Below are 16,768 nucleotides of genomic sequence, written 5' to 3'. Positions count from 1 at the left end.
CTGTACTGGGTTTGAAATGTTGGAGTTTTCTTGGTGGTTTCGTTTTGTTTTGTCTTGTCAGTAGTGAACTCAGAGCCTGGGTGTTATCCCTGAGCTTTTTGCTCAAGGCTAGTGCTCTACCACTTTGAGCCACAGTTTTACTTCCTGTATTTTGGGATGTTTAATTGGAGGTAAGAGACTGGCAGCCTTTCCTGCCCAGGCTGGCTTTGAACCGTGATCCTCAGATCTCAGCCTCCTGAGTAGCTAGGATGACAGGTGGGAGCCACCAGCAGAAGTCCCCTTTTGATTTCAACTACTTTGATTGTTTTGGGTGGGGGGAAGGGATGACTTCCTATGGGCCTTGAAAGCCTTCTTGCTGCATAATCCAACGAAAACGGTTTTGTGCCTTGTCCAAAAATAGGGATGGGTACGGCCAGAGAGGGGTCACCTCCCCCTGGCCACCTCCCCCTGGCCACCTCCCCCTGGCCACCTCCCCCTGGTCACCGCCGCTCCCCCCCTCCGCCGGCCACCAGGCCCCTAAGCCCTTTCTCCGCCTCACGGTGACCTTGGTAAGTCCCCCAGGCCCCAGGGTCCCTGTCTGGAGGGGCCCTCCATGTTCCGGCCCCTCGTCCAGGCCAGCAGGGCCGCAGTCCGCGGGCATGGCAGGGCCTCTCCTTGCTGACTGAACTGGGGCAGTGCGGTGCTGCAGTCACACGCTGGGGAGCCAGGCGCAGGCTCCGGCTGGCCGGCAGTCATCAGGCGCTGGAGTGTTATATTTAAGGAGCGTTTTGGAGGTCAGGAAGCAAGCGAGAGGTATGGGGGAGGACGCAGCCTGCCTTCCCACAACCATCCCCTCCCCCTCCGCCAGACTCCAGGCCGCCTTCAACAGAGGCTGTGCCGGGGGCCGGCAGATGGCCCCTCAGGTGCTCCCCACCCCTTCTGGGTCCCTCCTCCTCCCCCGCCCTCCCTCGGCCCTCAGGCTCTCCACCCTCTGCCACCCCACCGGGGTGACAGTGTGGCCCTGCAGGCCTTGGCCTGGCCTTCTGGGCTGTTCATCTGTGGCAGCTCCCAGCTTGGAGCCTTCCGGCCGGCCCTCCCCTCCTGGTCGTGGCTCTCCTTGCGTCCTTGAGCACAGCCCTGCCTCCCTGCCTCCCTGCCACAGGGCCGGCGACACAGGGATGCGCGCCAGGCGGGTGGAGGCTGACCAGCTCCCGGGACAGCAGGGACAAGCACGGCTGGTGGTGTCCAGACCCCGACTTCCGCCTGAGACTCTAGGGGTTTCCCTAGGGCAGGCGAGCAAGGTGGTCAGCCAGGCACAAGGGGAGAGGAGGGGGCGTCCGCCAGACCCCACCCCCACAGACTCTTGCCTGGTCATTAGTCCCTGAGCAACACAGCCTACCAGCTATTGACATGGCATCCATCCTTGTACTGGGTCCTAAAGGGGAAGGATGTGCACTGATGTCCCGCTGCATGCAAGAGGCTTGGGGCTGGGAAGGTGGCTCAGTGGTAGAGCGCTTGCCTTGCATGCCTGAGGCCCTGGGTTCGATTCCTCAGCACCACACCTAAGCAAAAAGAAAAAAGCCAGAAGTGGCGCTGTGGCTCAAGTGGTAGAGTGCTAGCCTTGAGCTAAAGAGCTGAGGGACAGCACCCAGGCCCAGAGTTCAGGCTCCACAACTGGACCCCCCCCCCAAAAAAAAAGAAGCTTGGGCTTTGATGGACTAGGGATCTGCAGAACATTCTGGAGCCAGTGTCCCATGTGTATTGAGGGATGCGCAGGCAGAGGCAGGAAGAACCAAAAGGTAAAGCATGGATGTGGCACCACAAGGCCCTTCCTTCACCCCTCTCCGGTCTGGAAGCCTCCTCCCGGGCCAGCTCTGCTGGGCGCCAGCTCCCTGCAGAGCCCAATGCTCTGCTCTGTCTGCTCTGATCGTCCGAGCCCTCTTGACATTCCTCTCCCACGAGGCTGGCTTTTGGAGGGGACAGGGTTTCCCAGGCCCTCACCCTCTCTGCCAGGGGAAATCTCAAAGAAGACTTCTCCTGCACCCCCCTGCCCTCGCTCTCCAAAGCCCCGCTCCAGATCAGTCAGCCTGCCTGTCATTCACCAGTCTGTCCTGGCTGACAAGCCCTCCTCTGTGTAAGGTCGGCTCCTGGATGGCGAGCAGACTCCACCCTCCTCACAGCAAAGTCTCCACCCAGTACCTGCGTTACCTAGGCAACTGGGACACCTGGAAGAGGTCACATCTGCATCCGCTGAGGTCACATCTGAATTTGATGTGGCCACACCTTTCCCCGCCCATACCCTAGATAAGGCCTAGCCCAGGCCCAGATGCTCTCTCTGTTCATTTCTATCTCTCTCTCTCTGTTCTTACCTCTCTCTCTGTTCTTTTCTAGCTCTCTGCTCTCTCTCCCTTTTCTAGCTCTTTTCTCTCTCTTTCCTTTCTTTCCTCTTTCCCAGCCACGTGGAGTGCCAACCTTGCCTGGTCCCAGGAGATCTACTGAATAAACCTACCCCTTACCTGAATACCACGTGAGTGCTGCTGTTCTTACCTCTCTCTGCTCTTTTCTAGCTCTTTCCTCTCTCTTTCCTCTCTTTCCCAGCTCTCTCTCATTCCCAGGCCTTTCCCAGCCACGTGGAGTGCCAACCTTGCCTGGTCCCAACAGGTCTACTGAATAAACCTACCCCTTACCTGAGTACCACGTGCGTGCTGGTGCTGTTCTTACTCGGCTACCTCTTTTTAAAAACCTAACACTCTGCTGGTAGACAGAAGGCCAGCCTCTCTCTAGGAGGTAGGAGTTGGAGAGTCAGGAAAACACACACCCCATGGAACCCCATCGGCCCCTCCAGACCAGGAAGGAGAGGGTCGTCTGACTCCACCCACCGCAACTGCAAGTCTAACCAAAGAAATCTCTCCAGCCAGATGGAAGAACAAGGCAGATTCCTCCCGGCTTGTTCTTAGGAGAATCTGGGGTAAGCGCTGGTGCTGGAGACCTGGTGGGGGCTTACAAACAGATTCTCTCAGAAAGGGGCGCCCATCGCCCACGGCCAGCTGCTTCCCGCTCACCCTCACCACATGGGGCTTTCTCCTTCCCAACTAAGTTACCTATTCTGAGGGTTGCCAAGAGACAAAAACGAAAAACCTGGATGAAGCCAGGGTTCCTCATTTCACAGTAAAAGGAGACAGCGAGGAGCTACTACTGGCAGCAATGTAACTTGCATCTGTGCGGTAAGTCTGAACTGACCCCTGGCCTGGCCCGTCCCTGATGTGTGCTGTGGTTTAGCACCGGGATTCCGGAGTTGCAGTCCATACTTACCAGGCCTGTGACCTTCAGGCTCTGATGACAATAGCCACTAGGAGTCGGGGGTCAGGAATACAAGTTAACCCTAGTGATGGTCAACCACTGCCCACCAACCCACCAGCCAACCCTACGTTTTCTCTACTGCTTTTCCTATGTTTCTAGTGCAGATTTATTTCATATGGTCTTAACCAAGCACAGCTCTTCATTCATGAATGGATCCATAGATAAGTGATGGGTCAATAGATAGACAGACAGACAGACAGACAGATGGATAGGCAGATGGATTTTAAATTCGGTTGGGGTAGGTAAGTGCCTCTGGCCCCACCTTCTCGTCAATTGTGTTTAAATCCCGTAGCCTGACAAGTGTTTCTCTGCCTTTTATTTGGTGAAAACAACAAATAGTGCCCCAAAAGGGTAATCCTCCCAAGCCAGAGATGTCCACGCAATGTGCTTACATTAAGTGATAGATGGAGATGTGCGGTACACGGAGGTGTGAGGAGCATGGTAGCACTATGGGGAGAATGAATCGCACACACGGGGAAAAGCACTGCGCCCTGAGCATCCTGGGCCTTCCTGGGTTTTCATGTCACAGTGGTTTCTTGGAACTAGGGGTCCACAGAGCCTAAGGCTCTGCTGTATTCACCCAGCAGTAATTGGGTGTACTCGCTGTATTAAAATAAAACGTAATGGTGGTGTGTTCATTACATTGGTTCATGGCCCGGGTAAATCATGAATTTTCAAAATCCAACATTACCCCCCCCATACATAACACACACACACACACACACACACACACACACACACACACACACACACACACACACACACACACACACACACACACACACACACACACACACACCTTGATCTCTAGAAACTTATAATCAAAGATAAGACAGGCGCATTCCATAACAAAGTATAATGTAATAACAACCAGAGAGAGGCATATCTAATCAGGACATATGCCTCTTCCTTTCAAAATGAACAAAGATTTGTAATCATTATGCTAATTTTTTAATCAGTTGACAAGGAATGGCGAGCCTGCTCGTGAACCGACATGAAGCCTGCCTGCTATCATTATGGCCTGATTACTCTGCTAGCCAGAAAATGAATCCAGAATTTGTCACTGTCCTTCCTAATTGTGTGACAGGTGTCCACTGCCGCTCCCCCGTCTGCTCGCCTCCGTGGGACAGCCTCTGATGACGCAGTCTGCAAACTGCTCACTGTCCACCTCCAGGACTCTCCCCACCACTGCTTTAAACACACTTACAAAAGGAAATGCACTCAGAAGGTCCGGTGCCCACCGCATTCTCTCACGATCGTAACAGACACACGGCTCTGTCACCAGCACGCCCGAGCCTCTGAACTCACCTGCTGGGGAAACACACCTGTGCTGCCCACGCTAAGTCACCTGCTGGGGAAACACACCTGTGCTGCCCACGCTAAGTCACCAGTGTGCTCCTCTGATGGTTGGGGGCCAGCTGAGTGCGAGTACAAACCATGGTCAAGTTTCTATATGGACCCAGAATGAATGGCGAAAAATTAGGGCACCATGCTAAGTATGAAAACACAAAAAAACCTAAATTATGTTTAGTTTTCAAAAAAATTTTTTTTTGGGGGGGTCCAGTCATGATGCCTGAACTCTGGGCCTGGGCGCTGTCCCTCAGCTCTTCAGCTCAAGGCTAGCGCTCTACCACTTGAACCACAGCACCACTTCTGGCTTTTTTTTTCTTTTTGCTTATGTGGTGCTGAGGAATCGAACTCAGGGCCTCAGGCATGCAAGGCAAGCGCTCTACAACTGAGCCACCTTCCCAGCCCTATTTTTTATTTATTTACTTATTTTTTGTCAGTCGTAGGGCCTGAACTCTGGGCCTGGGCGCTGTCCCTCAGCTCTTCAGCTCAAGGCTAGCGCTCTACCACTTGAGACAGAGCAGCACCACTTCTGGCTTTTTCTGCTTATGTGGTGCTGAGGAATGGAACCCAGGGCCTCATGCATGCAAGGCAAGTGCTCTACCACTGAGCCACCTTCCCAGAAAAAAAAAAAATTTTAGTGCCAGTACTGGGGCTTGAACTCAGGGTCTGGTGATCTGACATGGCCTTTTGCTTAAGGCCAGTACTCCACTACCTGAGCCTCACTCCACTTCCACTCTTTGCTGGTTAATTGGAGATAAGGGGGTTTCCAGCCTTGCTCCTCAGATCCCAGCCTCCTATGGAGGGACTCACATCCCACCTAAGTGCTCTGGTCTAACCCTCACCGCTCTGTAGTGTTGATGCCCTTGCTGAAAAATGAGGAAAGAGACCAGGACAAGGTCACTATCAGAGGTGCCCGGCTGCAGAGTGGAGCTCGGACGGCTCTCATGTGGGCCTGTCTGATCAATGCTGAGACTGAACCCCATTTCCCCAGGGCCTGCCCAGTTGGTGGCTCTCACGTGACTCCGTGGGGCCGATGCCTTTCTCCTGACCCTGCTTACCTTGTGCTGCTAAAAATCTGTTCACCTCCCCCAGCAACTAGGAGCACCTGCCCTTGGGGTCAGGCGTTATCTGACTAAAACCTCCATGGGCATAAAACTGGCATTTAATAAACACTCATTGAGTGATGGATTTATAAACTCTCCCGATCTCTTTTCTCAAGGTTGAGATCAAAACTCTAAGGACATAATTTTGGACCTTATGTTTCTTAACAGGTCAGAGCATTAGTCTGAACATATAACCTTACAGATTTTAAAAAGCAATGCTTCAAGAGAACCTCAAAATCCAGAATTCCAGAATAAAGCCACACCTCCAAAAGCCCTTCTCTAGGAACCAGCGGGCATTTCATCCAGGCTGGCCAAGCCCATCAAGTTACTTCATTCCAGAGTAACCTAACCCAGTGCATTGTGGATCTGTGGGGACTCCTGGGAGCAGCAGCCCAGACATGCAGTGGGAAGGGCTGAGGTGAGGGGCGCACTGGCAGGCATTTCCACACAGACAGGTGACATCCAAGTCATGCAAATGGCTTGTCAGTCCATCTGCGTTTGACCCAATGCCCCCCTGAACCTCAGGATTTGAACCTGGACTGTGGTATCTCAGATCAGTTAAATGACCATACACTTGCGAGTGACAAGCTTTCTGTAGCGTTGACAGAAGCCATGGGGTCTCTCCCAGGAAAACACACAGGGACACACAGATATAATTAATCAAGCCCAGAGAGCTTCATAGTTCACAACCAAGATGAAAAACGCCCGCACTAACGGCATCCGTCCAACAGGCTTGGATCAGGACAGGTTGAGTTGAACAGCATCTGTTCCTGTAATTTTGTGGTCCAGGTCCTGAAGGCAAATGTTACCCTCAGCAAGAACCCAGCTCCAGCATCCTGTCTGACCTCTATGCCTGTTGGGGTGATCTGCAACGTGGACAGAAGGATGGAGGCCAACAAAGGCCATCTCTGCTTCCCCCTCCTTTGCAAATGCAGGCACGAACACATCTCCCCAAACTAACCTCACAACTCCCACAGTGCCTCCAAACTTCGCCACACCCAGAGTGCTCCCCACACAGGACCTGAAAGCCAGCCGGTTCACAGCATACTGCCCAGGGCTTCGGGGGCTGCCTCGTGGGCCGGCGGCAGCTTTGGGAAGCGGCGGTGAACTGCTTTGAGTCTAGGCACAGTGGCGCTCCCTGCCCCCACAGCTGCCCCAGCATACTTCCAGGGGGCAGGCGGGGGTCACAGGACCTTAAATGTTTGTGACAAGAAGAGAACAAAGAGGAGAAAGAAAAGGGAAAGGCCCAGGAGGACCTGTTCTCATTTCATGTGCTTTCTCCAGCCCCCTTCTTCAAATGTGAGGCATCTTTAACCTGGCAAAACAACAGACGCATGTAACGTCCATCTTATTGCAGACTGAGGTGAAAGCTCAGAGATGTAAAGTAACTTGGATCCCATCACACAGCAAGTAAAGATGCAAAACCCACCCAGCCCTGTGACTCCCACAGGCCTATCCTGACCAGGATAGCACATCACTGCCTGAAGCACCCGCACCTTGACCTACCTCACGCTCTCTTCTGTACGCAACACAGCGAACCCAACCTGCTCCAGAAGTCTGAGCCTCGCAGAGACTTCCATCTCTGAGAGAAAGGAGACCCTACGGTCTGGTCAAAAAGCAAGGACCACAAACAAGGCGTCTCCCTGTGCACAGGGGCTAGGGGCTGGGTAAGGGCCACGCAGACGCGGCCTCCTTGGACGGCCCAGCCACAGCCAGTGTCTCAAGCTCCTTGTGTGTGTGTGGGTCAATCACTAATAAAACCACAGAAAAATACATTTCCAATTGCAAACAGGATCTGGGAGAGATTAGAAAGCTGCTGAGGATCGCCCTCTAGTGTGCACAAACCACTCATGGCACCCAGGCACCGTCCCCGAGGGCTCAGAGCCAGGGGAGGGGTCAGCCCACCACCTGCCAATCAGACAGACACCAGCTCACCAATCGCGAGCCCAGCCTCGGCTGCAGCATATGAGGGCTGCTAAGGCTTCCCAGCCCGGCCCACCCCAGCCCCACCCGGCTCAGAAAGCACGGGGGAGGAGAGGGGAGGCCCCCAGAATGTCAGATGCACCAAGGCAGGGAGACAGTGCCGTAGTGCGGGCAGAGGAAGAAGACAAATGAAGAGGAGTGACTAAAAAGAAACAGGGCGAAGACTACTAAAGAAAAAGACAGCCATGGAAGTGAGTCCAGACACTACAGGCATGGCGTCCCTTGTTGCCATCCATCCACCCACCCATCCACCCATCCATCCATCCACCCATCCACCCATCCATCCATCCATCCATCCACCCATCCATCCATCCACCCATCCATCCATCCATCCACCCATCCATCCATCCATCCATCCATCCATCTCCCCATCAACTCATCCATCCATCCACCCACCCATCCACCCATCCATCCATCCACCCATCCACCCACCCACCCATCCATCCATCCATCCATCCATCCATCCATCCATCCATCCACCCATCCATCCATCCACACATCCACCCATCCATCCATCCATCCACCCATCCATCCATCCATCCATCCACCCATCCATCCACCCATCCATCCATCCATCCATCCATCCATCCATTCCTCCACCCACCCACCCACCCACCCATCCATCCATCCATCCATCCATTCCTCCACCCACCCATCCATCCATCCATCCATCCACCCATCCACCCATCCATCCACCCATCCATCCATCCATCCATCCATCCATTCCTCCACCCACCTACCCATCCATCCATCCATCCATCCACTGGCTTAGACTGGTGGGGACACAAGGTGGCTTGTCACTCCGCAAGCACCTCTCCCGAGGTCGCTTCCTTCCACGGACACAGCCCCTGGATGCTCAGGAATGGAGGGAGAGGGGGGGAGAGGAAGTGAACTGAAGGCAGAAGTCGCCGAGCGAAGCCACTTACGCACAGTGCGGCCGGCAGCATTTCCATCCTACCTTTGCTGTCGCCACATCGGCCGGCTCCATCATCTCCACTTGGCCTGGGGGAGGGGGGCGGTGGCACCATCCAGAGAGAAAAGGCAGAGTCACAAACCTCTACCCAGAAAGAGCACCTCACCCCCTCCGGAGGCCGAGAGGGAAACCAGAGGCCTGGGGCCCCGAGTGGGGAGGGCAGGAAAGAAGCCCTGGGGCCCTGGCGAGTCCCACAGAGGCCCCAGCTCGGGTCGGGGCACCCCCTCTCTCCTGGCACTCGGCCCCTGGAGGCTGGTGTGGGTCTCATCAGGCCCCCCTCCTGGGGAGCATGTGCGGTGGAGGCCCTGCGTTCCATCCCCAGTCAGGACTGGGGGTGCACGTGAGCGGGTGCTGGGGGCTTGGGACCGGCGGTGGGGACAGGTGTGAGGCCCTTGGGCGGGGGCAGGGACTCAGAAGAAGCAGGAGGGAGGTGCGGGAGTGGCAGGGCAGGGCGGCAGGGGGTGCAGAGCACAAAGGGGAGGCCACTCACCTTGCAATAACATTCAGACTGACTGAGGCCTACGCGGGAGCCAGGAGCGCGGGTCACACCCCACGCACAGTGCTCTCCCAGCCACCCCCAGCCTGTGTGTGGAGGCACACGCGAGCGGCCGCTCCGCAGAGGCCCGGGCTGGCTCCCGGCAGCCTGATTGGAGGAGCAGGATGACTTCATCCAGCCCCATTCATCACTCTAGGTTTCCTGCCCAGCAGGGACGGCCGCTCGGCCTGCAAGGACGGCAGCTTCCTCTCGGCCCCTGACCCCCCCCCCCCCGCGGCTTCGCCAGGCTGCCTGGGGGAGACAGAGGTTGCTGAGGGAGGCGGACCAGTTAGAGAACCCCGGCCCGCCAGGAACGGCCGGGTTACAAAGACCCTACTGGGAGTGCTGCGCAGATATTCCCTGCATGCAGTTGCCTGTGCCAGAATCAGCACTGGTACAAAAGAGCAACACTCGGAGAAGCTAGCGGTGACACGGGTTGCCAGCTCCGATTTTCCTGCAGAGCTACCAGAGAGATCCTCCCGCGCAGAGAGAGCCACCCAGGGAAAAGCAAACCTGTGTGCCCCGGCAGCCTCCTTCCCAGCGCCTCTCCCCAGTCAGCCTGGCCCTACCAGCCAGCCCACCTGCTCATCCGAACCAAGCCGCGGGGCCCACCTCTCCTGCACAGGCCTCAGACCAGTCGCACCGGACTTCCAGTCACTGCTCCATTCATCCTTTTATTTATTTATTTTTTGTCGGTCATGGGGCCTGAACTCTGGGCCTGGGCGCCGTCCCTCAGCTCTTCAGCTGTAGGCTAGAACTCTACCACTTGAGACAGAGCAGCACCACTTCTGGCTTTTTCTGCTTATGTGGTGCTGAGGAATCGAACCCAGGGCCTCATGCATGCAAGGCAAGCGCTCTACCACTGAGCCACCTTCCCAGCCCCTCTCCATTCATTCTTACCCAAGAGGAATCTAAGGTCAACAACTTCCCTGGGCTCATTTCCACTGATCTTTACTTGAGAAGTGGTTTAATCTTTTGCCAGGCACCGTGACTCACACCTGTCATCCTAACTACTCAGGAGGCTGAGCTCTGGCATGGTTTAAAGCCATCCCAGGCTGGAAAGTCTGTCAGAAAGCTACAAGTGGAGCTGTGGTTCAATTGGTTGAGGCTGGAGTAGACCAGGCCTGTAAGGGAAAGCTGCCAGGCCCTGAGTTCAAGCCGCAGTACTGGCACAAAACTAAATAAATAAAAATAAAGCAATCTCCATAGCGCAGAGAAAATTGCCCTTAGCTGAAAAGAATGAATTTGCTCGTACTCACATTAGGCAGCAAAGTCATTGCCTTACCAAGTTTAATTCAAAAATTAAGGAGCACGAGGAGGGGACCTGATCCCTATGCCTGGCTCATTTCTTCTCCATATTATTAAATGTGGAATATATCACTTCTCCCATTCCTACTCCATTTTATCCAAATAAAACAGCACTAGGTTGTGCCCTACATCTCCCTTACCTGATAGGCTTGGGACTAAAAGTGTTTTCAGTTGTGGAGCGCATGTTTCCTCAGAGTTTTGTTAGGCATGTTCAACTATTAGCAGGATTCAAATCAGTGGGTGATTTTCTGTAGCTCGCTCTCTGTTTTTTATAAGCTCTAGACCATGGTGAAGGATATAATCAACCTCAAAAGCCAAGCCTTGTGGTACACATCTATAATCCTGAGACTTGGGAGCATGAGGCAGGATCAAGAGTTCAAGACCCGCCTAGGCCTTGCTATACAGCCAGACTCTGTGTCCAAAACAAAACACTGGCAAAGCTAACCATGACCATGGACCTCCTCCCTGCTCAGAAGCCTGTGACCTCTGGCTACTGCTCCAGCCTGCAGTCCACTCTATGTTCCTGCAGAAAAGTCAATGCACAGATGGAGAACAGAAGGCTGGTACCCACAAAACCACACAGACAGCAAACCTATCGTCATAAGAGTCTATTCGGTCTCCCCACTGACCCAAAACCATTTACCTACTCCATTTTTCCCCCTTTTGCACCAGTCCTGGGGCTTGAACTTAGGGCCTAGGCACTGTCCCTGAGCTTTTGTGCTCAAGACTAGCACCCTACTACTTGAGCCATAAAACCATCCCCAACTATTTTGGTGGTAATTGAAGAAAACGAGTCTTGCAGACTTTCCTGCCAGGGCTAGCTTTGAACTGCAGTCCTCAGATTGAAGCCTTCTGAGTAACTAGGATTATAGGAATGAGCCACTGGCACCCAGTCTGCCTATTCCCGTCTTAAAAAATCATCACACACAGACAGGTCTAGTACGCATAAGCACAAATTCTAAGGAGGCTTTTTAGACAGGACTTGGAGACTAGCCTTGGCCATTTGGTAAGACCCTGTCTCAAAATAGGAATAAGGCTGGTGATGTACCTTAGTGGTAGAGTGCTAGCCTACCATGCATGCATGAGGTCCTGAATTCAATCTCCCATACCTCACTACGGGGAGAAAAAAACCACAACACATCCGGACATGGCAAATACATGCTGACCTCTGTGTATTTTTACAAAGTAACTCATATCTGGAAAAAAAAAAAAGAGAAGACAAGAAAGTGATATTCAGCTAGGTGCTAGTAGCTCTTGCTGTGAATTTAGGTACTCAAGAGGCTGAGATCTGGAGGATCAGAGTTAAAGCCAGCTCAGGGAGAAAAATCCTCAAGATTCCATCTCTAAAATAATCAGCTCATGTGGCAGAGCACCAGTTGAGCCAAGAAAGTTAAACATGCCACTCAAGCATGAGGACCTGAGTTCAAACCTGGGTATGGAAAGAGAACAAGAAAAGTGATAGATACTGCAATGGGGAAATTAAAAGAAAAACAAGATGTCAGAGCTACCATGAAATCTACACCTCTGCTAAGCACCAGAGAAGTCTGATAATTCCTTGTAACTCTTCTAACCCATGAATTTTCAGCATTTGCTTTTGGAACTAGAGATCCTCTTCCAACTTCAACTCATTTTGTTTAATATTTAATGGGGGAGAAAAAAAAAGAGAAAGAAATGCTTCTTCATAATATTCTCTCTCCAGGGCAATTATTCATGCTAATTACTTTACCCTAGGTATTACTTTCTAACTCCTTAATTACTGTACTAAGGCACAAGTTAAGAAAAGAAGGGAAAAAACTAAAACAGATGCTTTTGAAACGAGTGAGCTTTGCCAGTGGGGAAGGGGGAGATGCGGGAGGGAACGGCACAGCTCCAAGCGGGGACAGGGCACCTGCCGCTTCTCCCAGGAGCCTCCGGGCAGGATGTTTCAAACCCTGGTCAGATAAACTTCACAACAGGGCATTCTGGGAGATGTAGTTCTGGGCAGCAGGCAGTCCTGCGGCCATGTCTGCACTGCTTAAAGAGCCCAGGCTTGGGCTCTCTGCTTGTCCCAGACTGCCAGTAGGGATCAGCCATCTTCATCCAAAAGGGTAAAAACCCCTTCCCTAGAGTCTGGGTGATGACTGTCTACTGAAAAGAAGGCATGGCACAGAGAGAGAGAGACGGATCACAGAATTGAAGGGAACTTCAAAGAAGAAAGAGCTAGCTTAGGTACAGAGAACAGGTTCTGTGGAAGGGGAGAGACAGACCTGTGGACGGGTCCCGGGTGCGAGGAATGCCAAGCCCCAGGCTCTGCCCCACCACACGGTGCACGAGACCTGGAGCATGTCCCTGTGCGTCCTCATTAGCAAGGCAGGGGCATGGCTCAACTCAGAAGCCGTTACGAGCTGCCATTACTGGGCTAACACCTCACACACCTTCAAACGGCGTCCGGCACGTGCTCCATGCTCCATGCTACGTGTTCGCTTTCTGTCCTCAGTGGGCAGAGGCTTGCCTTCGCCTCCTCCAGGTGACCTCTGACCCCAGGGCACAGGATTTTAAGTCTCTCCCAGAGTCCGCTGTGGTAGAGGACCATGGATTGCAGACAAACCCACCTGCCATTTGAGGCAAAATAAAATATCAAGACAGAGGTGTGAGACAGCGGCTAACGTAAGGGAAAGAATGAGGGTAACAGGGAACACTGGGCAGAGCCGAATGGTAGTGTGCAAATCCTGCAGATACAGGGAAAGGGGGCCTAGGCCCCCAGTCCCCCAGCTCCCCAGCCTGCAAGACCCGGGCCTTTGTTGCTAGCACGGGCAAAGCGGCGGCCTTCCTTCCCTGCTAGCCATGCCTGCAACCCCCGCAGGGTCACACGTGTGAGTGATATGAACAGGTCTCAGCCTCCAGGTCTAGACAGGGCAGTGTAGCATGGGTTAGAATTTAGAGGTGTGGGATGAGTTTTGGATTTGAAGTTTTTGTTTTGATTTTGGAATAATATATATAATGTGATATCTTGGAGGTGGGTTTCCAGTGAAATACAAAATTCCAGCTAGGAACAGGTGCTATATACATCTATATACAGGAAGCTGAGATCTGGAAGAACAAGGTTCAAAGACAGCCCAGGAAGAAAAGTCTATGAGACTACAAAATAACCGGGAAAAAACCAGTCTGGAAGCATGACTCAAGTAGTAGAGCACCAGGAGAGAAAGCTCAGAGCCTTGACTTCAAACTTCAGTGCTAAAACACACCTTCTCCCCCAAGTCTATTGTCTCATACAACTTGTACACATAGCCCGAAACTAATTTTGAATTGTATTTTTAGTGTCTTCCTTTTGCCTGTGACTCATCAGCCAAGGTCAGGTGTGGAAATTTCCACTTCTGTCAGTGCTGGAAGTCTTACATTTTGGAATATTGTAGAGTTGAGGTCTTCCAATAAGAGTAATAGTATTTCATAGAAAAATGCCCGACACTTAAATGACCACACAATGACTGACAGCAATAGACACGTTCACCACATGCCAATGGAGATGATGTCTTTACACTTACTATCTGAGGGTCGTCCAGGGTGGCGGGGTGGGGCAGCGGGTGCTCTATGCATCCCTCAACCTTCCAAGCCGTCTGCTCCTGGCGCCCAGGCCAGGCGCCCGTGTGTGCAGCGTCTCTTCTTACCTACCATCTCCACGCACAGCCACACCACCTCCAGCGGGCGCTGGGTCCCTGCACGTGTGCACCGTGAGGACAAAGCTGGTGCAAGTTCTTCAGCACAGGAAAAGGTCGCGAATGTGTGAGGCGCTAGCATTCTCTGCCTGGGAGTCCTGCTCCTGTGCCAATATGGCGTTCACACAAGCCCCGTGGCGGGGCTGCGGAGAGCCCTGGGGCTCATCAGAACTGAGCTCCAGGTGTGAATGTAGGGGAAGCCACAGAGGGCCAGGATGCTGCGTGATCTTGGTCCAGTGTGTGGCACCAAACCACTCCCCTGCAGACCAGAGGAGGTGCAGGAAGGATCCTCGGGGTGGGAGATGCTGTGGATTGTCTGGACCTGTGGGCATCCCTGAGCTCAGCCCACTGGGAGACACCCCAGTCAGCACTGCTAACGCTGAGGATAAGGTGGCAGACAGCCCACAGGCGCAGCCCCCGGGCAGGCCGGCAAGCAGCAGCGGGTCATCCTCCCACGGGAGGCCGGAGGAGGCCCGTGGACAAAGGAAGAGCTCCCGCAGGGGCTCAGCTGATGCCCACCGAGGGAAGCGCAGCACGGTTCCACCCTGCAGCACACACCTGGCCAGGAAGCAGAAGCCCAGAGGAGGCTGGGAAAGGTGGCCCCGTCCTGGACCTTTCCCAACACCACAGGTCTGTTGAACTCTTTGGATACTTCTCAAAATCAACAAGGCACAGAAGACACTCTTGAAAGGGATCTCTCAAGAGCCTTCGGCCGGAAGGCATATTTAATTAGGACGTTCACTTTCATGGCTGTCTGCTCTCTCCCGGCCAACTGTCTAAAGGATCACCGGCACTCACAGCCCCGCCGATAGCCTCTCTCTGGAGTGCGGATCTCACCACCCTGGCCGGGAAGATGGAGCCATCGGGGCCCAGGGAAGCAGGCTCTGCACAGGGGCCCCCAGAGCCGCCCTTCCCTCCTTCGAGGAGATGCCTTAGAGAAATGAGAACCCCCGCTCTGGCGTTAAATCCCAGCCTCGGCGGCTGACAAGCGAGCGCGCGGGGTGGCTAACTAAGCCACACCCACAGAGCACTGCTGTTACCATGGGACCAGAGAACCCACAGGAAGCCACACACCCTCAGAGGGGAGCCCCACGCCCTGAGGTGGGGCACATCTAAAATCTCAACACTCAGAAGGCTGAGGCAGGAGGACCAAGAGTTCAAGGCCAGCCTAGGCTATTCGAGACCACGTGGCAGTATCAACAAAGCAAAAGGCAGCTCCTGCCATGAATACCAGATACCTCTGCTCTTAAAGACCCCCACCCCCCCCCACACACACACAGGGGCTACGTCATTCCCTCACGTACACTCCGAGTTTCCCGACAGCTATTGGTTTCTTTGTTGAAAGAGACCCCAGTTTCTTGGCAAATGTCTCCTTGTGGAAGTTATGCACAGAGCGGTAGATAACCAGTGGAATCGGCACGGGAAGGGCGCGCGGCATGTGACGCTTTTAGGCCGGAGGGCCCTGGCTTCCGGCTCCTGCCACGCAGCACCACCTGAAGGCCTGCGTGTGTATTTCTTGATCGTGGTGGCTGTTGTTTGTGACCGTGTCTCCTTACGTAGCTTAGCTCGGGCTGGTCTCAGACTCAAGTTCTTCCTGCCGCAGCTTCCCGTGCGCTGGGATTATCGATTCAAGTTCTTCCTGCCGCAGCTTCCCGTGCGCTGGGATTATCGATGTGCGCCACCATGCCTAACTCGATTGCTTCTTAAATCTCTTCCTTTTACAATCTCTGCCTCATTATACTACATTTCATAAGGACATGTCAAAATAAAACCCCCTTGTACAACCAATTGATGCTAATAAAAACTGTTTAGTACAGAGCAACACACACACCATCTACACACTGGTGGTACCCCCCATGGCGTACACACATGCAGGTGGTACACACACTAGTGGTACGCACACACTACTGGTACGCACACTGGTACCACAGGGGTCTACAGCCAGGCTGCACTGCCAACACAGCCGTAGTGGCTTCCCCAGCCCTGCGTGTAAGAGCAAGGGCTCTGCAGAGAGCTGCTCCAGGCCAACCGCCATGAATGAGCAATATGAGTGAGGAGCACTGGGGCCGGGCCTAGCGGCTCACGCCTGTAATCCTAGCTACTCAGGAGGCTGAAATCCAGAACAACAAGGTTTGAGGCCAGACCGGGCAGAAAAATCTGTCAAACTCCATCCCAAAATAACTAGCTAAAAGTTGGTCTAGAGACATGGCTTAATGGGTAGAGTACAAGCCAAACAAGCTTGAGGCCCCAAGTTCAAAGTGCAAGAGAGGGCTGGGAAGGTGGCTCAGTGGTAGAGCGCTTGCCGTGCATGCCTGAGGCCCTGGGTTCAATTCCTCAGCACCACATAAGCAAAAAGAAAAAAGCCAGAAGTGGTGCTGCGGCTCAAGTGGGAGAGCGCTAGCCTTGAGCTGAAGAGCGGAGGGACAGCACCCAGGCCCAGAGTTCAGGTCCCACTACTGGACCCAAAAAACAAACAAACAAAGTG

General features: G+C 53.6%; 1 protein-coding gene across 9 annotated transcripts in view; it reads right to left on the bottom strand.

Annotated features, from left to right (window-relative positions):
* The window catches only part of LOC138824445 (protein Aster-B), a 120,023-nt gene that overhangs the window by 69,120 nt on the left and 34,135 nt on the right, over positions 1 to 16,768 (bottom strand). For 2 of the 9 annotated variants that reach the window (XR_011371087.1, XM_070018315.1), the window contains one exon: positions 8,734 to 8,777. The exons of the other annotated variants lie outside the window; for them this stretch is intronic. Coding sequence is in view for 1 of the 2 variants with exons in the window: in XM_070018315.1 (XP_069874416.1) it covers positions 8,734 to 8,750 (17 nt within the window). In the remaining variant the exon portion in view is untranslated. Of the gene's footprint in view, positions 1 to 8,733; positions 8,778 to 16,768 lie in introns of those variants that run through there. 9 annotated transcript variants of the gene reach the window in all.

The sequence above is a fragment of the Dipodomys merriami genome, unplaced genomic scaffold (genome assembly GCF_024711535.1).
Source record: "Dipodomys merriami isolate MVZ:Mamm:240054 unplaced genomic scaffold, mDipMer1.0.p SCAF_129, whole genome shotgun sequence".
Classification (NCBI taxonomy): Eukaryota; Metazoa; Chordata; class Mammalia; order Rodentia; family Heteromyidae; genus Dipodomys; species Dipodomys merriami.
Note: the sequence above shows the minus strand (reverse complement) of the source record. Positions and strands in the feature narration are given on the sequence as shown.